Source organism: Mustelus asterias, unplaced genomic scaffold (assembly GCF_964213995.1).
Source record: "Mustelus asterias unplaced genomic scaffold, sMusAst1.hap1.1 HAP1_SCAFFOLD_2381, whole genome shotgun sequence".
Classification (NCBI taxonomy): Eukaryota; Metazoa; Chordata; class Chondrichthyes; order Carcharhiniformes; family Triakidae; genus Mustelus; species Mustelus asterias.
The window spans coordinates 26,796-51,003 of NW_027592326.1; the positions used below are offsets into that span (position 1 = coordinate 26,796).

At 57.5% G+C, this 24,208-nt stretch overlaps 1 protein-coding gene across 1 annotated transcript; it reads right to left on the reverse strand.

The window, feature by feature from the left end:
* Positions 1 to 42: 42 nt before the first annotated feature.
* LOC144489640 (chromodomain-helicase-DNA-binding protein 9-like) lies at positions 43 to 23,503 on the reverse strand (the record flags this gene model as incomplete). The annotated part of the gene is made up of 6 exons (XM_078207495.1): positions 43 to 765; positions 7,071 to 7,175; positions 11,215 to 11,334; positions 14,911 to 15,105; positions 18,371 to 18,805; positions 23,243 to 23,503. Coding segments are annotated over 6 exons (1,755 nt in total), but the record flags the coding sequence as incomplete, so codon positions are not given.
* Between the last annotated feature and the right edge of the window lie 705 nt (positions 23,504 to 24,208).

Consider the following 24,208-nt stretch of genomic DNA (forward strand, 5'->3'; position numbering starts at 1 on the left):
CCCACCCACACGACCCCGGATTCGCCCCCCCCTCACCCCCCCTCCTCAGTCAAGGAATTCGCTGCCTCGTCTCAAGGAGGCACAAGTTGGTGGCGGGTGGTGGTGGTGGGAAGCAGAGGGGAAAGGTCAGTCTTCACCGCTGAGGTCAGAGTTGGTTGGCATCATGGGGTCGTCGATGAGCGAGTGCGAGTAGTCCCCCTTCTCGTCCGTGCTATCGTAGCCCTGAGAAAGACTGTCCTCCATCTCCGGTGCCCGCCCCGCCATGTCGAAGGGCCCCGGCCTGGCCTCGTGGGCCTTGCCCGCTGACGGGTGTCCGAGGGCGGGCAGGGGCAGCGGCGGGACCCCCAGGCCGAAGCCCTGGGGCAGGAACATGCCCCCGTACATGTTGGACAGCACCAGGGAGTTGAGGGTCAAGGCGGTGCTGGGGGCGGACTCGGGGGGTCGGCCCGCCGGCCGGTCCTGCACGGCCTCGGGGATGGGGGGGCGGCCGCTCTCTCCGCAGGCTCCCGCCGTCACAGGGGCGCCCCCTGCCCTGTCCTTGGCATCCACTCCGGGCGGGTAAGCCATCAGGCTGGCCAGCTGCAGCGATTGAAGGTTCTTCTGGAAGGACTGCAGGCTGTTCACATCCAAAACTCCGCTGGCCAAGAGCGAGTTCACCTGCATGGCCGCCGCCAAGTGCTTGGGTCTCCGTCCCCTCTTCCTGCCTTCCTCTGGAACCACCGGGCCGGTGAGAATCCGATCAAACATCTCCTCCGGAAGGTAGCCCTGCAGCGGGAAGGAACCACAAACACCAGACAGAGAGATCACCATCTCAAAATCACCGTCCCAACAACTCACTGCACTGCCCCCCCCATCAGGACACGGGTTAGATACAGAGTGAAGGTCCCTCTACACTGTCCCCATCAAACACTCCCAGGACAGGGACAGCACGGGGTTAGATACAGAGTAAAGCTCCCTCTACACTGTCCCCATCAAACACTCCCAGGACAGGGACAGCACGGGGTTAGATACAGAGTAAAGCTCCCTCTACACTGTCCCCATCAAACACTCCCAGGACAGGTACAGCACGGGGTTAGATACAGAGTAAAGCTCCCTCTACACTGTCCCCATCAAACACTCCCAGGACAGGTACAGCACGGGGTTGGATACAGAGTAAAGCTCCCTCTACACTGTCCCCCATCAAACACTCCCAGGACAGGTACAGCACGGGGTTAGATACAGAGTAAAGCTCCCGCTACACTGTCCCCATCAAACACTCCCAGGACAGGTACAGCACGGGGTAAGATACAGAGTAAAGCTCCCTCTACACTGTCCCCATCAAACACTCCCAGGACAGGTACAGCACGGGGTTAGATACAGAGTAAAGCTCCCTCTACACTGTCCCCATCAAACACTCCCAGGACAGGTACAGCATGGGGTTAGATACAGAGTAAAGCTCACTCTACACTGTCCCCATCAAACAATCCCAGGACAGGTACAGCACGGGGTTAGATACAGAGTAAAGCTCCCTCTACACTGTCCCCCATCAAACACTCCCAGGACAGGTACAGCACGGGGTTAGATACAGAGTAAAGCTCCCTCTACACTGTCCCCATCAAACACTCCCAGGACAGGTACAGCACGGGGTTAGATACAGAGTAAAGCTCCCTCTACACTGTCCCCATCAAACACTCCCAGGACAGGTACAGCATGGGGTTAGATACAGAGTAAAGCTCACTCTACACTGTCCCCATCAAACAATCCCAGGACAGGTACAGCACGGGGTTAGATACAGAGTAAAGCTCCCTCTACACTGTCCCCATCAAACACTCCCAGGACAGGTACAGCACGGGGTTAGATACAGAGTAAAGCTCCCTCTACACTGCCCCCCATCAAACACTCCCAGGACAGGTACAGCACGGGGTTAGATACAGAGTAAAGCTCCCTCTACACTGTCCCCCATCAAACACTCCCAGGACAGGTACAGCACGGGGTGAGATACAGAGTAAAGCTCCCTCTACACTGCCCCCATCAAACACTCCCAGGACAGGGACAGCACGGGGTTAGATACAGAGTAAAGCTCCCTCTACACTGTCCCCATCAAACACTCCCAGGACAGGTACAGCACGGGGTTAGATACAGAGTAAAGCTCCCTCTACACTGCCCCCCATCAAACACTCCCAGGACAGGTACAGCACGGGGTTAGATACAGAGTAAAGCTCCCTCTACACTGCCCCCATCAAACACTCCCAGGACAGGGACAGCACGGGGTTAGATACAGAGTAAAGCTCCCTCTACACTGTCCCCACATCAAACACTCCCAGGACAGGTACAGCACGGGGTTAGATACAGAGTAAAGCTCCCTCTACACTGTCCCCATCAAACACTCCCAGGACAGGTACAGCATGGGGTTAGATATACAGAGTAAAGCTCCCTCTACACTGTCCCCATCAAACAATCCCAGGACAGGTACAGCACGGGGTTAGATACAGAGTAAAGCTCCCTCTACACTGTCCCCATCAAACACTCCCAGGACAGGTACAGCACGGGGTTAGATACAGAGTAAAGCTCCCTCTACACTGCCCCCCATCAAACACTCCCAGGACAGGTACAGCACGGGGTTAGATACAGAGTAAAGCTCCCTCTACACTGTCCCCCATCAAACACTCCCAGGACAGGTACAGCACGGGGTTAGATACAGAGTAAAGCTCCCTCTACACTGTCCCCATCAAACACTCCCAGGACAGGGACAGCACGGGGTTAGATACAGAGTAAAGCTCCCTCTACACTGTCCCCACATCAAACACTCCCAGGACAGGTACAGCACGGGGTTAGATACAGAGTAAAGCTCCCTCTACACTGTCCCCCATCAAACACTCCCAGGACAGGTACAGCACGGGGTTAGATACAGAGTAAAGCTCCCTCTGCACTGTCCCCCCATCAAACACTCCCAGGACAGGGTGATAGAGTCTCAGAGGTTTTACAGCATGGAAACAGGCCCTTTGGCCCAACTTGTCCATGCCGCCCTTTTTTTAAAAAAACCTCGAAGCTAATCCCAATTGCCTGCGTTTGGCCCATATCCCTCTATACCCATCGTACCCATGTAACTGTCTAAACACTTTTTAAAAGACAAAATTGTACCCGCCTCTACTACTGCCTCTGGCAGCTCGTTCCAGACACTCACCACCCTCTGTGTGAACAAAATTGCCCCTCTGGACCCTTTTGTATCTCTCCCCTCTCACCTGAAACCTATGTCCTCTAGTTTTAGACTCCCCTACCTTTGGGAAAAGATATTGACTATCTAGCTGATCTGTGCCCCTCATTATTGTATAGACCTCTATAAGATCACCCCTCAGCCTCCTACGCTCCAGAGAAAAAAGTCCCAGTCTATCCAGCCTCTCCTTATAACTCAAACCATCAAGTCCCGGTAGCATCCTAGTAAATCTTTTCTGCACTCTTTCTAGTTCAATGATATCCTTTCTATAATAGGGTGACCAGAACTGTACACAGTATTCCAAGTGTGGCCTTACCAATGTCTTGTACAACTTCAACAAGACGTCCCAACTCCTGTATTCAATGTTCTGACCAATGAAACCAAGCATGTCGAATGCCTTCTTCACCACTCTGTCCACCTGTGACCCCACTTTCAAGGAGCTATGAACCTGTACCCCTAGATCTCTTTGTTCTGTAACTCTCCCCAACACCCTACCATTAACTGAGTAAGTCCTGCCCTGGTTCAATCGACCAAAATGCATCACCTCGCATTTGTCTAAATTAAACTCCAGCTGCCATTCGTCAGCCCACTGGCCCAATTGATCAAGATCCCGTTGCAATCGGAGATAACCTTCTTCACTGCCCACTACGCCACCAATCTTGGTGTCATCTGCAAACTTACTAATCATGCCCCCTATATTCTCATCCAAATCATGAATATAAATGACAAATAACAGTGGACCCAGCACTGATCCCTGAGGCACACCGCTGGTCACAGGCCTCCAGTTTGAAAAACAACCCTCTACAACCACCCTCTGGCTTCTGTCAAGAAGCCAATTTTGTATCCATTTCGATACCTCACCCTGGATCCCGTGAGATTTAACCTTATGCAACAACCTACCATGCGGTACCTTGTGAAAGGCCTTGCTAAAGTCCATGTCGACAACATCAACTGCACTGCCCTCACCTACCTTCTTGGTTCCCCCTTCAAAAAACTCAATCAAATTTGTGAGACATGATTTTCCACTCACAAAGCCATGCTGACTGTCCCTAATCAGTCCCTGCATCTCTAAATACCTGTAGATCCTGTCTCTCAAAATACGTTCCAACAATTTACCCACCACAGATGTGAGGCTCACTGGCCTGTAGTTCCCAGGCTTTTCCCTGCAGCCCTTTTTAAACAAAGGCACAACATTTGCCACTCTCCAATCTTCATGGTTAGATGCTCCCTCTACACTGTCCCCCATCAAACACTCCCAGGACAGGTACAGCACGGGGTTAGATACAGAGTAAAGCTCCCTCTACACTGTCCCCATCAAACACTCCCAGGACAGGTACAGCACGGGGTTAGATACAGAGTAAAGCTCCCTCTACACTGTCCCCCATCAAACACTCCCAGGACAGGTACAGCACGGGGTTAGATACAGAGTAAAGCTCCCTCTACACTGTCCCCCATCAAACACTCCCAGGACAGGTACAGCACGGGGTTAGATACAGAGTAAAGCTCCTCTACACTGTCCCCCATCAAACACTCCCAGGACAGGTACAGCACGGGGTTAGATACAGAGTAAAGCTCCCTCTACACTGTCCCCCATCAAACACTCCCAGGACAGGTACAGCACAGGGTTAGATACAGAGTAAAGCTCCCTCTACACTGTCCCCATCAAACATTCCCAGAACAGGTACAGCACGGGGTTAGATACAGAGTAAAGCTCCCTCAACACTGTCCCCATCAAACACTGCGGGACAGGGACAACATGGGGTTAGATACAGAGTAAAGCTCCCTCTACACTGTCCCCCCATCAAACACTGCGGGACAGGTACAGCATGGGGTAAGATACAGAGTAAAGCTCCCTCTACACTGTCGCCATCAAACACTCCCAGGACAGGTACAGCACGGGGTTAGATACAGAGTAAAGCTCCCTCTACACTGTCCCCCATCAAACACTCCCAGAACAGGTACAGCACGGGGTTAGATACAGAGTAAAGCTCCCTCTACACTGTCCCCATCAAACATTCCCAGAACAGGTACAGCACGGGGTTAGATACAGAGTAAAGCTCCCTCTACACTGTCCCCATCAAACACTGCGGGACAGGTACAACATGGGGTTAGATACAGAGTAAAGCTCCCTCTACACTGTCCCCCCATCAAACACTGCGGGACAGGTACAGCACGGGGTTAGATACAGAGTAAAGCTCCCTCGACACTGTCCCCATCAAACACTCCCAGGACAGGTACAGCACGGGGTTAGATACAGAGTAAAGCTCCCTCTACACTGTCCCCATCAAACACTCCCAGGACAGGTACAGCACGGGGTTAGATACAGAGTAAAGCTCCCTCTACACTGTCCCCCATCAAACACTCCCAGGACAGGTACAGCACGGGGTTAGATACAGAGTAAAGCTCCCTCCACACTGTCCCCCATCAAGCACTCCCAGGACAGGTACAGCACGGGGTTAGATACAGAGTAAAGCTCCCTCTGCACTGTCCCCATCAAACACTCCCGGGACAGGTACAGCACGGGGTTAGATACAGAGTAAAGCTCCCTCTACACTGTCCCCCATCAAACACTCCCAGGACAGGTACAGCACGGGGTTAGATACAGAGTAAAGCTCCCTCTACACTGTCCCCATCAAACACTCCCAGGACAGGGACAGCACGGGGTTAGATACAGAGTAAAGCTCCCTCTACACTGTCCCCATCAAACACTCCCAGGACAGGTACAGCACGGGGTTAGATACAGAGTAAAGCTCCCTCTACACTGTCCCCATCAAACACTCCCAGGACAGGTACAGCACGGGGTTAGATACAGAGTAAAGCTCCCTCTGCACTGTCCCCCCATCAAACACTGCGGGACAGGTACAGCACGGGGTTAGATACAGAGTAAAGCTCCCTCTACACTGTCCCCATCAAACACTCCCAGGACAGGTACAGCACGGGGTTAGATACAGAGTAAAGCTCCCTCTACACTGTCCCCATCAAACACTCCCAGGACAGGTAAAGCACGGGGTTAGATACAGAGTAAAGCTCCCTCTACACTGTCCCCCATCAAACACTCCCAGGACAGGTACAGCACGGGGTTAGATACAGAGTAAAGCTCCCTCCACACTGTCCCCCATCAAGCACTCCCAGGACAGGTACAGCACGGGGTTAGATACAGAGTAAAGCTCCCTCTACACTGTCCCCATCAAACACTCCCGGGACAGGTACAGCACGGGGTTAGATACAGAGTAAAGCTCCCTCTACACTGTCCCCCATCAAACACTCCCAGGACAGGTACAGCACGGGGTTAGATACAGAGTAAAGCTCCCTCTACACTGTCCCCATCAAACACTCCCAGGACAGGGACAGCACGGGGTTAGATACAGAGTAAAGCTCCCTCTACACTGTCCCCATCAAACACTCCCAGGACAGGGACAGCACGGGGTTAGATACAGAGTAAAGCTCCCTCTACACTGTCCCCATCAAACACTGCGGGACAGGTACAGCACGGGGTTAGATACAGAGTAAAGCTCCCTCTACACTGTCCCCATCAAACACTCCCAGGACAGGTACAGCACGGGGTTAGATACAGAGTAAAGCTCCCTCTGCACTGTCCCCCCATCAAACACTGCGGGACAGGTACAGCACGGGGTTAGATACAGAGTAAAGCTCCCTCTACACTGTCCCCATCAAACACTCCCAGGACAGGTACAGCACGGGGTTAGATACAGAGTAAAGCTCCCTCTACACTGTCCCCCATCAAACACTCCCAGGACAGGTACAGCACGGGGTTAGATACAGAGTAAAGCTCCCTCTACACTGTCCCCATCAAACACTGCGGGACAGGGACAGCACGGGGTTAGATTAGACGCTGAAAGATCCAGTCAGTACTTACCGACTGCTTAATGACCTCAGCCCATTCCTGCGCAATTCCGTACTCCGCGTTTTCCCGCAGCCATTTCTGGAGATTTTTGATAGGAGGAGCAAAGCCACCACCGAGCTGTAATCAGACATATTAATTCAGAGTTCCTTCATATCACCCAGTCTGCCTCTCAGACACGGCAAATCACAGCGCCCAGTCCCCCTCTCTGACACCCAGTCCCCCTCTCTGACACCCAGTCCCCCTCTCTGACACCCAGTCCCCCTCTCTGACACCCAGTCCCCCTCTCTGACACCCAGTCCCCCTCTCTGACACCCAGTCCCCCTCTCTGACACCCAGTCCCCCTCTCTGACACCCAGTCCCCCTCTCTGACACCCAGTCCCCCTCTCTGACACCCAGTCCCCCTCTCTGACACCCAGTCCCCCTCTCTGACACCCAGTCCCCCTCTCTGACACCCAGTCCCCCTCTCTGACACCCAGTCCCCCTCTCTGACACCCAGTCCCCCTCTCTGACACCCAGTCCCCCTCTCTGACACCCAGTCCCCCTCTCTGACACCCAGTCCCCCTCTCTGACACCCAGTCCCCCTCTCTGACACCCAGTCCCCCTCTCTGACACCCAGTCCCCCTCTCTGACACCCAGTCCCCCTCTCTGACACCCAGTCCCCCTCTCTGACACCCAGTCCCCCTCTCTGACACCCAGTCCCCCTCTCTGACACCCAGTCCCCCTCTCTGACACCCAGTCCCCCTCTCTGACACCCAGTCCCCCTCTCTGACACCCAGTCCCCCTCTCTGACACCCAGTCCCCCTCTCTGACACCCAGTCCCCCTCTCTGACACCCAGTCCCCCTCTCTGACACCCAGTCCCCCTCTCTGACACCCAGTCCCCCTCTCTGACACCCAGTCCCCCTCTCTGACACCCAGTCCCCCTCTCTGACACCCAGTCCCCCTCTCTGACACCCAGTCCGGGATTTTGATCCAGCGACTGCGAAGGAACGACCGATATAGTTCCAAGTCAGGATGGTGAGTGGCTTGGAGGGGAACTTGCAGGTGGTGGTGTTCCCCAGGTATCTGCTGCCCTTGTCCTTCTAGATGGAAGTGGTCTCGGGTTTGGAAGGTGCTAAGGATCTTTGGTGAGTTGCTGCAGTGAATCTTGTAGATAGTACACACTGCTGCTACTGAGCCTCGGTGGTGGAGGGAGTGGATGTTTGTGGATGTGGTGCCAATCCAGCGGGGGCTGCTTTGTCCTGGATGGTGTCGAGCTTCTTGACTCTTGTTGGAGCTCATACAAAGTCATAGAATCCTGACAGTGCAGAAGGAGGCCATTCAGCCCATTGGGTCTGCACTGTCCACAATCCCACCCAAGCCCTATTCCTGTTACCCCACATATTTATCCTGCTAATCCCCCTAACCTGCACATCCCGGGACGGGGGGGAAGAAATTAGCACGGCCAAACCACCTAACCTGCACATGACTGGGAGGAAACCCCACGCAGACACGGGGGAAACCCCACGCAGACACGGGGGGAAACCCCACGCAGACACGGGGGGAAACCCCACGCAGACACGGGGGGAAACCCCACGCAGACACGGGGGGAAACCCCACGCAGACACGGGGGGAAACCCCACGCAGACACGGGGGGAAACCCCACGCAGACACGGGGGGAAACCCCACGCAGACACGGGGGAAACCCCACGCAGACACGGGGGAAACCCCACGCAGACACGGGGGAAACCCCACGCAGACACGGGGGAAACCCCACGCAGACACGGAGGGAATCCCCACGCAGACACGGGGGAATCCCCACGCAGACACGGGGGAAACCCCACGCAGACACGGGGGGGAGAACCCACGCAGACACGGAGGAAACCCCACGCAGACACGGGGGAAACCCCACGCAGACACGGGGGAAACCCCACGCAGACACGGGGGAAACCCCACGCAGACACGGGGGAAACCCCACGCAGACACGGGGGAAACCCCACGCAGACACGGGGGAAACCCCACGCAGACACGGGGGAAACCCCACGCAGACACGGGGGAAACCCCACGCAGACACGGGGGAAACCCCACGCAGACACGGGGGAAACCCCACGCAGACACGGGGGAAACCCCACGCAGACACGGGGGAAAACCCACGCAGACACGGGGGAAAACCCACGCAGACACGGGGGAAAACCCACGCAGACACGGGGGAAAACCCACGCAGACACGGGGGAAAACCCACGCAGACACGGGGGAAAACCCACGCAGACACGGGGGAAAACCCACGCAGACACGGGGGAAAACCCACGCAGACACGGGGGAAACCCCACGCAGACACGGGGGAAACCCCACACAGACACGGGGGGAACCCCACGCAGACACGGGGGAAACCCCACACAGACACGGGGGGAAACCCCACACAGACACGGGGGAAACCCCACACAGACACGGGGGAAACCCCACACAGACACGGGGGGGAAACCCCACGCAGACACGGGGGGAAACCCCACGCAGACACGGGGGAAACCCCACGCAGACACGGGGGGAAACCCCACGCAGACACGGGGGGAAACCCCACGCAGACACGGGGGGAAACCCCACGCAGACACGGGGGGAAACCCCACGCAGACACGGGGGGAAACCCCACGCAGACACGGGGGGAAACCCCACGCAGACACGGGGGGAAACCCCACGCAGACACGGGGGGAAACCCCACGCAGACACGGGGGGAAACCCCACGCAGACACGGGGGGAAACCCCACGCAGACACGGGGGGAAACCCCACGCAGACACGGGGGAGAACCCACACAGACACAGTGACCCAAGCCGGGAATGGAACCCGGATCCGGGGCACCGTGAGGCAGCAGCGCTAGCCACTGTGTCACCCATCCAGGCAAGTGGGGAGTATTCCATCACTGACTTGTGTCAAGGAAAGGAACAAAGAAAATTACAGCACAGGAACAGGCCCTTCGGCCCCTCCAAGCCTGCACCGACCATGCTGCCCCCGACTGAACTAAACCCCCCTCCCCTTCCGGGGACCGTATCCCTCTATTCCCATCCTATTCATGGATTTGTCCAGACGCCCCTTAAAACTCACTATCGTATCCGCTTCCACTCCCTCCCCCGGCAGCGAGTTCCAGGCACCCACCACCCTCTGTGTAAAAAATCTGCCTCGTACATCTCCTTTCAACCTTGCCCCTCGCACCTTAAACCTGTGCCCCCGAGTAATTGACTCTTCCACCCTGGGGAAAAAGCTTCTGACTATCCACTCTGTCCATGCCCCTCATAATCTTGTAGACTTCTATCAGGTCTCCCCTCAACCTCCGTCGCTCCAGTGAGAACAAACCAAGTTTCTCCAACCTCTCCTCATAGCTAATGCCCTCCATACCAGGCAACATCCTGGTAAATCTTTTCTGTACCCTCTCCCACTCTGTCCTTGTAGATGGTGGACAGGCTCTGGGGGGAGTCAGGAGGTGAGTTGCTGTCCGCAGTGTTCCTAGTCTCGGACCTGCTCTTGCTGCCTCCGTGTTTGTGTGCTAAGTGCAGTTGAGTTCCTGGTCAATGGAAACGATGCCCCCCCTCCCCAGGACGCTGACACTGTGATGTTGCGGCTGTATAGAACGTTGGTTAGGCCGCATTTGGAATACTGCGTCCAGTTCTGGTCGCCACACTACCAGAAGGACGTGGAGGCTTTAGAGAGAGTGCAGAGGAGGTTTACCAGGATGTTGCCTGGTATGGAGGGTCTTAGCTATGAGGAGAGATTGGGTAAACTGGGGTTGTTCTCACTGGAAAGACGGAGGATGAGGGGTGACCTAATAGAGGTGTATAAAATTATGAAGGGCATAGTGAACAGTGGGAAGCTTTTTCCCAGGTCGGAGGTGACAAACACAAGGGGTCACGGGTTCAAGGTGAGGGGGGCAAGGTTCAACACAGATGTCAGGGGGACGTATTTTACACAGAGGGTGGTGGGGGCCTGGAATGCGCTGCCAAGCAAGGTGATTGAGGCGGACACGCTGGGATCGTTTAAGACTTATCTAGATAGCCACATGAACAGACTGGGAATGGAGGGATACAAACGGATAGTCTAGTTGGGCACATGAGCAACACAGGCTTGGAGGGCCGAAGGGCCTGTTTCCTGTGCTGTACTGTTCTTTGTTCGTTCATTTGCGAAAGTCTCACCTTCTTCCCATTGCGCCTGTTGATGACTGGCACCCTCTCATCTCCAGTCAGCGTGTTGATGTCCAGCTTGTGGGGGTTCCTGCACCGGTGTCTCTTCTGTTTTGGCCGGTCCTCGATGAACTGAAAAGCAAACGCTGCTTTTAAATCACCCGTCAGCTCTGCCACCCCTGTCCACCATCGGCTGCACGCTCCCCCCGGACACTAGCCGAAAATCCAGTCCCAGACTGGGCACAGCAGCCTCCGCCCTCCCTCCCTCCCTCCCTCAGACAATCTCAGAATACTACAGTGCAGGAAAGCCCCCTCTGGCCATCGAGTCTGAACCGAGGCGTGAAAGGCCCAGACCTTCAAGAATGATCCCTGGAATGAAGAGCTTGTCGTATGAGGAACGGGTTGAGGACTCTGGGTCTGTACTCGTTGGGAGTTTAGAAGGATGAGGGGGGGGATCTTATTGAAACTTACAGGATACTGCGAGGCCTGGATAGAGTGGATGCGGAGAGGATGTTTCCACCGGTAGGAAAAACTAGAACCAGAGGGCACAACCTCAGGCTGAAGGGACGATCCTTTAAAACAGAGATGAGGAGGAATTTCTTCAGCCAGAGAGTGGTGAATGTGTGGAACTCTTTGCCGCAGAAGGCTGTGGAGGCCGGGTCATTGAGTGTCTTTAAGACAGAGATAGATAGGTTCTTGATTAATAAGGGGATCAGGGGTTATGGGGAAAAGGCAGGAGAATGGGGATGGGAAAAGGATCAGCCATGATCAAGTCTGCTCCGCCATTCAATGGGCCGAGTGGCCTCATTCTGCTCATACAGTCACAGAGGTTTACAGCATGGAAACAGGCCCTTCGGCCCAACTTGTCCATGCTGCCCTTTTTTTTAAACCCCTCAGCTAATCCCAATTGCCCGCGTTTGGCCCATATCCCTCTCTACCCGTCTCACCCATAATAACATAAGAACTCGGAGCAGGAGTAGGCCATCTGGGGAGGAGTAGGGTTAGGGTTAAGGCTCTGGCCCCTCGAGCCTGCTCCGCCATTCAATAAGATCATGGCTGATCTTTTCGTGGACTCAGCTCCACTTACCCGCCCGCTCACCATAACCCTTAATTCCTTCACTGATCAAAAATCTATCCATCGTTGCCTTAAAAACATTCAATGAGGGAGCCTCAACTGGGCAGGGAATTCCAGATTCACAACCCTTTGTGTGAAGAAGTTCCTCCTCAACTCAGTCCTAAATCTGCTCCCCCTTATTTTGAGGCTATGCCCCCGAGTTCTAGTTTCACCCGCCAGTGGAAACAACTTGGGCGGCACGGTAGCACAGTGGTTAGCACTGCTGCTTCACAGCTCCAGGGACCCGGGTTCGATTCCCGGCTTGGGTCACTGTCTGTGTGGAGTCTGCACATTCTCCCCGTGTCTGCGTGGGTTTCCTCCGGGTGCTCCGGTTTCCTCCCACAGTCCAAAGATCTGCGGGTTAGGTGGATTGACCGTGCTAAATTGCCCCTGAGAGTCCTGAGATGCGTAGGTTAGAGGGATTAGCGGGTAAATTTGTAGGGATATGGGGGTAGGGCCTGGGTGGGATTGTGGTCGGTGCAGACTCGATGGGCCGAGTGGCCTCTTTCTGCACTGTAGGGTTTCTATGATTCTATGAACTTCCCTGTTTCTATCTTATCTATTCCCTTCATAATCTTATATGTTTAGTCATAGAGGTTTATAGCATGGAAACAGGCCCTTCGGCCCAACTTGTCCATGCCGCCATTTTTATTAAACCCTGAAGCTAGTCCCAATTGCCCACATTTGCCCCATATCCCTCTATACCCATCGTACCCATGTAACTGTCTAAACACTTTTTAAAAGACAAAATTGTACCCGCCTCTACTACTACCTCTGGCAGCTTGTTCCAGACACTCACCACCCTCTGTGTGAAAAAATTGCCCCTCTGGACCCTTTTGTATCTCTCCCCTCTCACCTTAAACCTATGCTCTCTAGTTTTAGACTCCCCCACCTTTGGGAAAAGATATTGACTATCCAGCTGATCTGTGCCCCTCATTATTTTATAGACCTCTATAAGGTCACCCCTCAGCCTCCTACGCTCCAGAGTAAAATGTCCCAGTCTATCCAGCCTCTCCTTATTTCTTAAACCCATGGGTACGATGGGTATAAAGGGATATGGGCCAAATGCGGGCAATTGGGACTAACTACGGGGTTTAAAAAAAAAGGGCGGCATGGACAAGTTGGGCCGAAGGGTCCTCGTCAGACCCCACTTGGAGTACTGTGCTCAGTTCTGGTCGCCTCACTATAGGAAGGATGTGGAAAAGATTGAAAGGGTGCAGAGGAGATTTACAAGGATGTTGCCTGGATTGAGTGGCATGCCTTATGAGGATAGGCTGAGGGAGCTCGGTCTTTTCTCCTTGGAGAGACGAAGGATGAGAGGAGACCTAATAGAGGTATATAAGATGTTGGGAGGCATAGATCGGGTGGACTCTGAGGCTTTTTCCCAGGGTGGAAATGTCTGCTATGAGAGGACACAGGTTTAAGGTGCTGGGGGGTACAGGGGAAATGTTAGGGGGAAGTGTTTCACACGGAAGGTGGTGGGCGAGTGGAATCGGCTGCCGTCAGTGGGGCAAACTCAATAGGGTCTTTTAAGAGACTCCTGGATGAGTACATGGAGCTTAATAGGATGGAGGGTTATAGGTAGGTCTAGAAGGTAGGGATGTGTTCGGCACAACTTGTGGGGCCGAGGGGCCTGTTTGTGCTGTAGTGTTTCTATGTTTCCCTGCTGTAAACCTCTATGACTTGTCAAATTACTCCTTTCAAAGTGTATCACCTCACACTTTTCAGGATTAAATTTCATCTGCCACTTATCTGCCCGTTTGACCGTTGTGTCGACATCTTCCTGTAACCCAGGACACTCCGTCTCACTGTTAACCACCCAGCCAATCTGTGTGTCAAAGAACAAAGAACATTCCAGCACAGGGACAGGCCCTTCGGCCCTCCAAGCTGCCCCGACTGAACCAAAACCCCGTACCCTTCCATGTGTCATCCACAAACTTACTGATCCTCCCCCTCGGCTCAAACCCGCTGCCCCGCCTGCACGCTGGCTGCAGCCACGAGTTCAGGTTAAGCCCAGGCCTGGGCCAGGGATAAAGCCTGGGCTTTTCCAGATCCTACCCCCCACACTCTCCTGGGCCTGACGCAGGCCTGGAGCCTGGGCTTTTCCAGATCCTACCCCCCCACACTCCCCTGGGCCTGACGCAGGCCTGGGCCAGGGATAAAGCCTGGCCTTTTCCAGATCCTACCCCCCACACTCCCCTGGGCCTGACGCTGACGCAGGCCTGGGCCAGGGATGAAGCCTGGGCTTTTCCAGATCCTACCCCCCCACACTCCCCTGGGCCTGACGCAGGCCTGGGCCAGGGATGAAGCCTGGGCTTTTCCAGATCCTACCCCCCACACTCCCCCGGGCCTGACGCAGGCCTGGGCCAGGGATGAAGCCTGGGCTTTTCCAGATCCTACCCCCCCACACTCTCCTGGGCCTGACGCAGGCCTGGACCAGGGATGAAGCCTGGGCTTTTCCAGATCCTACCCCCCACACTCCCCCGGGCCTGACGCAGGCCTGGGCCAGGGATGAAGCCTGGGCTTTTCCAGATCCTACCCCCCCACACTCCCCTGGGTCAGGCCTGGGCCACGCGTTCTGGTGTCCAGCTCACCGCCAAACAGCTGGGGTCCACGCTGAAGTCCGGGTGCTCCTTCAGCCACGTGTCCAGTTCTCTCCGCCGCGGCGCCTCCTCTCCGGCCAGCACCGTGCCGTCCACCTTGCTCACGACAGGGATCCGGGTCTCCATGTCTGGCTCCGGCCGTCTCGGCTGCGCTTCCTCAAAGCCTTTCTCCGTCTCCACGCTGGCCTGGAAAGAGACGGCCAGAGACTGTATCACACCCGGCTGGGCCCGGGGCAGGGGAGCGCGGCTGGGGAGCGGAGAGGGGAGGGCGAGGAGGGGGAGCGGAGGGGGGAGGGCGAGGGAGGGGAGCGGAGGGGGGAGGGCGAGGGAGGGGAGCGGAGGGGGGAGGGCGAGGGAGGGGAGCGGAGGGCGAGGAAGGGGAGCGGAGGGGGGAGGGCGAGGAAGGGGAGCGGAGGGGGGAGGGCGAGGAAGGGGAGCGGAGGGGGGAGAGCGAGGAAGGGGAGCGGAGGGGGGAGGGCGAGGAAGGGGAACGGAGGGGGGAGGGCGAGGAAGGGGAGCGGAGGGGGGAGGGCGAGGAAGGGGAGCGGAGGGGGGAGGGCGAGGAAGGGGAGCGGAGGGGGGAGGGCGAGGAAGGGAGCGGAGGGGGGAGGGCGAGGAAGGGGAGCGGAGGGGGAGGGCGAGGAGGGGGAGCGGAGGGGGGAGGGCGAGGAAGGGGAGCGGAGGGTGAGGAAGGGGAGCGGAGGGTGAGGAAGGGGAGCGGAGGGGGAGGTGAGGAAGGGGAGCGGAGGGGGGAGGGCGAGGAAGGGGAGCGGAGGGGGGGAGGGCGAGGAAGGGGAGCGGAGGGGGGAGGGCGAGGAAGGGGAGCGGAGGGGGGAGGGCGAGGAAGGGGAGCGGAGGGGGGAGGGCGAGGAAGGGGAGCGGAGGGGGGAGGGCGAGGAAGGGGAGCGGAGGGGGAGGGCGAGGAAGGGAGCGGAGGGGGGAGGGCGAGGAAGGGAGCGGAGGGGGGAGGGCGAGGAAGGGGAGCGGAGGGCGGAGGGGGAGGGCGAGGAAGGGGAGCGGAGGGGGGAGGGCGAGGAAGGGGAGCGGAGGGGGGAGGGCGAGGAAGGGGAGCGGAGGGGGGAGGGCGAGGAAGGGGAGCGGAGGGGGGAGGGCGAGGGAGGGGAGCGGAGGGGGGAGGGCGAGGGAGGGGAGCGGAGGGGGGAGGGCGAGGAAGGGGAGCGGAGGGTGAGGAAGGGGAGCGGAGGGGGGAGGGCGAGGAAGGGGAGCGGAGGGGGGAGGGCGAGGAAGGGGAGCGGAGGGTGAGGAAGGGGAGCGGAGGGGGGAGGGCGAGGAAGGGGAGCGGAGGGGGGAGGGCGAGGGAGGGGAGCGGAGGGGGGAGGGCGAGGGAGGGGAGCGGAGGGGGAGGGCGAGGGAGGGGAGCGGAGGGGGGAGGGCGAGGAAGGGGAGCGGAGGGTGAGGAAGGGGAGCGGAGGGGGAGGGCGAGGAAGGGGAGCGGAGGGGGGAGGGCGAGGAAAGGGGGAGGGGGAGGGGGAGGGCGAGGAAGGGGAGCGGAGGGGGGAGGGCGAGGAAGGGGAGCGGAGGGGGGAGGGCGAGGAAGGGGAGCGGAGGGGGGAGGGCGAGGAAGGGGAGCGGAAGGGGGAGGGCGAGGAGGGGGAGGGCGAGGAAGGGGAGCGGAGGGGGGAGGGCGAGGAAGGGGAGCGGAGGGTGAGGAAGGGGAGCGGAGGGGGGAGGGCGAGGAAGGGGAGCGGAGGGGGAGGGCGAGGAAGGGGAGCGGAGGGTGAGGAAGGGGAGCGGAGGGGGGAGGGCGAGGAAGGGGAGCGGAGGGGGAGGGCGAGGGAGGGGAGCGGAGGGGGGAGGGCGAGGGAGGGGAGCGGAGGGGGAGGGCGAGGGAGGGGAGCGGAGGGGGGAGGGCGAGGAAGGGGAGCGGAGGTGAGGAAGGGGAGCGGAGGGGGGAGGGCGAGGAAGGGGAGCGGAGGGGGGAGGGCGAGGAAGGGGAGCGGAGGGGGGGGGGCGAGGAAGGGGAGCGGAGGGGGGAGGGCGAGGAAGGGGAGCGGAGGGGGGAGGGCGAGGAAGGGGAGCGGAGGGGGGAGGGCGAGGAAGGGGAGCGGAAGGGGGAGGGCGAGGAGGGGAGGGCGAGGAAGGGGAGCGGAGGGGGGAGGGCGAGGAAGGGGAGCGGAGGGTGAGGAAGGGGAGCGGAGGGGGGAGGGCGAGGAAGGGGAGGGACGGCAGAGGGAGTGGCCGGGGGTGAGGGAGGCGGGCGTTGAAGGATTGGCATTCAGCCCCGTGCCTGTAACAGACCCTCCCCCCGTGCCTGTAACAGACCCTCCCCCCGTGCCTGTAACAGACCCCCCCCCGTGCCTGTAACAGACCCTCCCCCCGTGCCCGTAACAGACCCGCCCCCCGTTCCTGTAACAGACCCGCCCCCCCGTGCCTGTAACAGACCCTCCCCCCCGTGCCTGTAACAGACCCGCCCCCCCGTGCCTGTAACAGACCCTCCCCCCGTTCCTGTAACAGACCCTCCCCCCGTTCCTGTAACAGACCCTCCCCCCGTTCCTGTAACAGACCCTCCCCCCGTGCCCGTAACAGACCCGCCCCCCCGTGCCTGTAACAGACCCTCCCCCCCCGTGCCTGTAACAGACCCGCCCCCCCGTGCCTGTAACAGACCCTCCCCCCCGTGCCTGTAACAGACCCGCCCCCCCGTGCCTGTAACAGACCCTCCCCCCGTTCCTGTAACAGACCCTCCCCCCGTGCCCGTAACAGACCCTCCCCCCCGTTCCCGTAACAGACCCTCCCCCCGTGCCCGTAACAGACCCTCCCCCCGTGCCTGTAACAGACCCTCCCCCCGTTCCTGTAACAGACCCTCCCCCCGTTCCCGTAACAGACCCTCCCCCCGTGCCCGTAACAGACCCTCCCCCCGTTCCTGTAACAGACCCTCCCCCCGTTCCTGTAACAGACCCTCCCTCCCGTTCCCGTAACAGACCCTCCCCCCGTGCCCGTAACAGACCCCCCCCCCCGTGCCCGTAACAGACCCTCCCCCCGTGCCCGTAACAGACCCTCCCCCCGTGCCCGTAACAGACCCGCCCCCCCCGTGCCCGTAACAGACCCTCCCCCCCCTGTTCCCGTAACAGACCCGCCCCCCCCGTGCCCGTAACAGACCCGCCCCCCCCCGTTCCTGTAACAGACCCTCCCCCCGTGCCTGTAACAGACCCCCCCCCGTGCCTGTAACAGACCCTCCCCCCGTTCCTGTAACAGACCCTCCCCCGTGCCTGTAACAGACCCCCCCCGTGCCTGTAACAGACCCCCCCCGTGCCTGTAACAGACCCCCCCCGTGCCTGTAACAGACCCCCCCCGTGCCTGTAACAGACCCCCCCCCCGTGCCTGTAACAGACCCCCCCCCGTGCCTGTAACAGACCCTCCCCCCGTTCCTGTAACAGACCCTCCCCCCCCGCCTGTAACAGACCCCCCCCCCCCCCAGCCCCGGGTCACTCACGGCGCACAGTCCTTTACTCTGGGTGGACAACACCAGCTCCGGCCCCTCCACGTTCTTCCGGCGACCTCGCTTCTTCTTGCCCAGCGCCTGACCGCCCGCCAGCTGCCCGTTGACCGAGTGCCTCCACAGGGGGTTGGTGCCGGCGCTCAGCACGGCGTCCAGCTGGCACCGCACCGTGTCCGGGTCCGGCTCGCCCGAGGGCCTGTAGTGGTCCCCTGGCAGCTTGAGGGGGGTGGCGCGGTCCAGCAGGGCGGAGGGGGTGAGGGGGGTGGGCCGCAGCGGGTCAGCGCCAGTCTCCTGCCCGCTGTCCGAGGCCGACTGCAGGTCCTGCACGGCGCCCATGTCGTGCTGCAGTCTGGCCCGCTCCGCCTCCATCTCCAGCTTCCTCCGCCGTTTCCTGCGCTGCTTGTGAAAGGTCAGCTTCAGACCGTCCTCCTGCGGGGAGCGGGGACAGAGAGAGAGAGAGAGAGGCAGAAAGAGACGGAGCATCAATAAACTGGACACCACACTACACACCCCCAGGACAAACACACCCTCATCCCACTCCCGCAGCCTCCTGGCCCCTCCCCAGGGGGGGGGGGGGGGGCGCGGGGGAAGGGAGGGGGTGAGACCACCTCCCCCGCTGTCCTGACTCAGCCCCCTCGCCGCAGCAGCCGGGTTATTGGCAGCAGGAAGCCGCCTCGATCTCCCCCTTTCTATCGCCTTCCCCCCCAAGTCACAAACCAGTAGCGAGAGGGGGGGGGGGGAGCAGAGCGGGCCAAAGGGGGGGGGGGGGCGAGAGCAGGGCCTTGGACTTTTTCGGTGAAATGTACGGAAAGTTGGCGCCAACTCCCTTGCACAGGGGACCCGTGAATGAGGCGGGCATGGGAGGGGGTGTCAGACATGGGGAGGGCGCGGGGGTTGGGGGTATTAGGACAGCTCCCCGCGCAGTGTGTCAGAGGTTCACAGCATGGAAACAGGCCCTTCGGCCCAACTTGTCCATGCCGCCCTTTTTTTTTTAAACCCCTAAGCTAGTCCCAATTGCCCGCGTTTGCCCCATATCCCTCTATGCCCATCGTACCCATGTAACTGTCTAAACGCTTTTTAAAAGACAAAATTGTACCCGCCTCGACTACTGCCTCTGGCAGCTCGTTCCAGACACTCACCACCCCCTGTGTGAAAAACTGCCCCTCTGGACACTTTTGTATCTCTCCCCTCTCACCCTAAATCTATGCCCTCTAGTTTTAGACTCCCCTACCTTTGGGAAAAGATATTGACTATCTAGCTGATCTGTGCCCCTCATTATTTTATAGACCTCTATAAGATCACCCCTCAGCCTCCTACACTCCAGAGAAAAAAGTCCCAGTCTATCCAGCCTCTCCTTATAACTCAAACCATCAAGTCCCGGTAGCATCCCAGTAAATCTTTTCTGCACTCTTTCCAGTTTAATAATATCCTTTCTATAATAGGGTGAGCAGAACCGTACACAGTATTCCAAGTGTGGCCTTACCAATGTCTTGTACAACTTCAACAAGACGTCCCAACTCCTGTATTCAATGTTCTGACCAATGGAACCAAGCATGCCGAATGCCTTCTTCACCACTCTGTCCACCTGTGACTCCACTTTCAAGGAGCTATGAACCTGTACCCCGAGATCTCTTCGTTCTGTAACTCTCCCCAACGCCCGACCATTAACTGAGTAAGTCCTGCCCTGGTTCAATCTACCAAAATGCATCACCTCGCATTTATCTAAATTAAACTCCATCTGCCATTCGTCAGCTCACTGGCCCAATTGATCAAGATCCCGTTGCAATCCGAGATAACCTTCTTCACTGTCCACTATGCCACCAATCTTGGTGTCATAGAACAGTACAGCACAGGCCCTTCGGCCCACGATGTTGGGCCGAACCTTTTCCGAAACCAAGATCAAGCTATCCCACTCCCTATCATCCTGGTGTGCTCCATGTGCCTATCCAATAACCGCTTGAAAGTTCCTAAAGTGTCTGACTCCACTATCACAGCTGGCAGTCCATTCCACACCCCAACCACTCTCTGAGTAAAGAACCCACCTCGTACATCCCTCCCATATCTCCCACCATGAACCTTCTGGTTATGCCCCCTAGTAACAGCTTCATCCACCCGAGGAAATAGTCTCTGAACGTCCACTCTATCTATCCCCCTCATCATCTTATAAACCTCTATTAAGTCGCCTCTCAACCGCCTCCGCTCTAAAGAGAAAAGCCCTAGCTCCCTCAACCTTTCCTCATCAGACCTACCCTCCAAACCAGGCAGCATCCTGGTAAATCTCCTCTGCACTCTTTCCAGCGCTTCCACATCCTTCTTATAGTGAGGTGACCAGAACTGCACACAATATTCCAAATGTGGTCTCACTAAGGTCCTGTACAGTTGCAGCATAACCCCACGGCTCTTAAACTCCAACCCCCTGTTAATAAAAGCTAACACACAAGAGGCCTTCTTCACGGCTCTATCCACTTGAGTGGCAACCTTCAGAGATCCGTGGACATGAACCCCAAGATCTCTCTGTTCCTCCACATTCATCAGAACTCTACCTTTGACCCTGTAATCCACATTTAAATTTGTCCTACCAAAATGAATCACCTCGCACTTATCAGGGTTAAACACCATCTGCCGTTTTTCGGCCCAGCTCTGCATCCTATCTATGTCTCTTTGCAGCCTACAACAGCCCTCCACCTCATCCACTACTCCACCAATCTTGGTGTCATCGGCAAATTTACTGATCCACCCTTCAGCCCCCTCCTCCAAGTCATTTATAAAAATCACAAAGAGCAGAGGACCCAACACTGATCCCTGTGGTACACCGCTGGTAACTAGTCTCCAGTGTGAAAATTTTCCATCCACCACCACCCTCTGTCTTCTACGAGATAGCCAGTTACTTATCCAATCGGCCAAATTTCCCTCTATCCCACACCTCCTTACCTTCTTCATGAGCCGACCATGGGGAACCTTATCAAACGGCTTCTAAAATCCATGTATATGACATCAACTGCTCTTCCTTCATCGACACACTTAGTTACCTCCTCAAAAAATTCTATCAAATTCGTGAGGCAAGACTTACCCTTCACAAATCCGTGTTGATTATCCCGGATTAAGCTGCATCTTTCTAAATGGTCGTAAATTCTATCCCTCGTCATCTGCAAACTTACTAACCATGCCTCCTATATTCTCATCCAAATCATGAAGATAAATGACAAATAACAGTGGGCCCAGCACTGATCCCCGAGGCACACCGCTGGTCACAGGCCTCCAGTTTGAAAAACAACCCTCTACAACCACCCTCTGGCTTCTTTCATCAAGCCAATTTTGCATCAATTTAGATATCTCACCCTGGATCCCGTGAGATTTAATCTTACGCAACAACCTACCATGCGGTACCTTGTCAAAGGCAACAAAGAACAAAGAATATTACAGCACAGGAACAGGCTCTTCGGCCCTCCAAGCCTGCACCGACCATGCTGCCCTGACTGAACTAAAACTCCCTACCCTTCCGGGGACAATATCCCTCTATTCCCATCCTATTCACGTATTTGTCAAGACGCCCCTTAAAACTCACTACCGTATCTGCTTCCACTCCCTCCCTCAGCAGCGAGTTCCAGGTACCCACTACTCTCTGTGTAAAAAATCTGCCTCGTACATCTCCTTTAAACCTTGCCCCTCGCACCTTAAACCTATGCACCCTAGTAATTGACTCTTCCACCCTGGGGAAAAAGCTTCTGACTATCCACTATCCATGCCCCTCATAATCTTGTAGACTTCTATCAGGTCGCCCCTCAACCTCCTTCGTTCCAGTGAGAACAAACCAAGTTTCTCCAACCTCTCCTCATAGCTAATGCCCTCCATACCAGGCAACATCCTGGTAAATCTTTTCTGTAACCCTCTCCAAAGCCTCCACATCCTTCTGGGAGTGCGGTGACCAGAATTGAACACTATATTCCAAGTGCGGCCTAACTAAGGTTCTATAAAGCTGCAACGTGACTTGCCAATTTCTAAACTCAATACCCCGGCCGATGAAGGCAAGCATGCCGTATGCCTTCTTGACTACCTTCTCCACCTGCGTTGCCACTTTCAGTGACCTGTGTACCTGTACACCCAGATCCCTCTGCCTATCAATACTCTTAAGGGTTCTGCCATTTACTGTATATTTCCGATCTGTATTCGACCTACCAAAATGCATTACCTCACAAGGCCTGGCTAAAGTCCATGTAGACAACATCAACTGCACTGCCCTCATCTCCCTTCTTGGTTCCCCCTTCAAAGAACTCAATAAAATTTGAGACACATGATATTCCACTCACAAAGCCATGCTGACTGTCCCTAATCAGTCCCTGCGTCTCTAAATGCCTCTCGATCCTGTCTCTCAAAATACCTTCCAACAACTTACCCACCACAGATGTGAGGCTCACCGGCCTGTAGTTCCCAGGCTCTTCCCCGCGGCCCTTTTTAAACAAAGTGTGAGGGGAGACGGTGGGAGTGGGGGCTCCCCCTGGGCTGGGGGTGAGTTGCAAGTGACCAGCCTGGGTGGAGGGGAGGGTTGTGAGACAGCGATTCCCCCAGGCGGAGGGCAAATTCCTGACGGGATTGGGGCGAGTTGGGGTGGGAGGGGAGGCTGGAACAGAGATCCCTGGTCGGGCGGGTGCTGGGGAAAGGGACAAGTTGACAGAGGTTCCCCTGGAGCAGGGGGTGGGGGGGGGGGAAGAGACGACACATCCCAGTGACACGGGGGTTGCTGAGGATGGAGGAAGGGTTCACGGGGAGTCCCGGTGTGTGCGTGCTGGGGGCAGGGAGGGGGAGGCTCAGGATTGAGGGGCCGGGGGGGAGGGGGACAGCGGGCGGACGCGCGCTGCTTTTACGTACATTGTTAATTTTGACTGTGAACTCCTTCTCGCGAACATGCTTCTTCACCTTGGTGAACTGGGACGAGGCCAGGTCCTCGTCGATGGTCAGGCTCCCGGGGGTCGGGACTGGGGAGTCCCCAGGACTGCCCATCAGTGAGGGGGGGCACGGGGCGTCCCCCACAACCACGGCGGACTCGCACGGAGCGCGCCCCGGAGTCGGCCAGCTGCCGGTCAGCACCGTCTGGCACAGAATGTCCAGCCGATTGATGAGGACACGGTCCTGTGGAGGAAGAAAGTATCGTCAGAGAGAGGTAGGCGGATAGTGCGGGGGTGGGGGGGGGGGGGGGGGGGAGAACGTAATGGTGGGTGATCGTGATACAGCGAGAGAGAGAGAGAGAGACAGCGAGAGAGAGAGAGAGAGAGAGACAGCGAGAGAGAGAGAGACAGCGAGAGAGAGAGAGAGAGAGACAGCGAGAGAGAGAGAGACAGAGAGCGAGAGCGAGAGACAGAGAGCAAGAGCGAGAGCGAGAGACAGAGAGCGAGAGCGAGAGAGCGAGAGAGCGAGAGAGCGAGAGAGCGAGAGAGCGAGAGCGAGAGAGCGAGAGCGAGAGAGAGCGAGAGATCGAGAGAGCGAGAGAGCGAGAGCGAGAGACAGAGAGCGAGAGCGAGAGACAGAGAGCGAGAGAGCGAGAGAGCGAGAGAGCGAGAGCGAGAGAGCGAGAGCGAGAGAGCGAGAGCGAGAGAGAGCGAGAGAGCGAGAGCGAGAGAGCGAGAGAGCGAGAGCGAGAGAGCGAGAGCGAGAGAGCGAGAGCGAGAGCGAGAGAGCGAGAGCGAGAGCGAGAGAGCGAGAGAGCGAGAGAGCGAGAGAGCGAGAGAGCGAGAGAGCGAGAGAGCGAGAGAGCGAGAGCGAGAGAGCGAGAGCGAGAGAGAGCGAGAGATCGAGAGAGCGAGAGAGCGAGAGCGAGAGACAGAGAGCGAGAGCGAG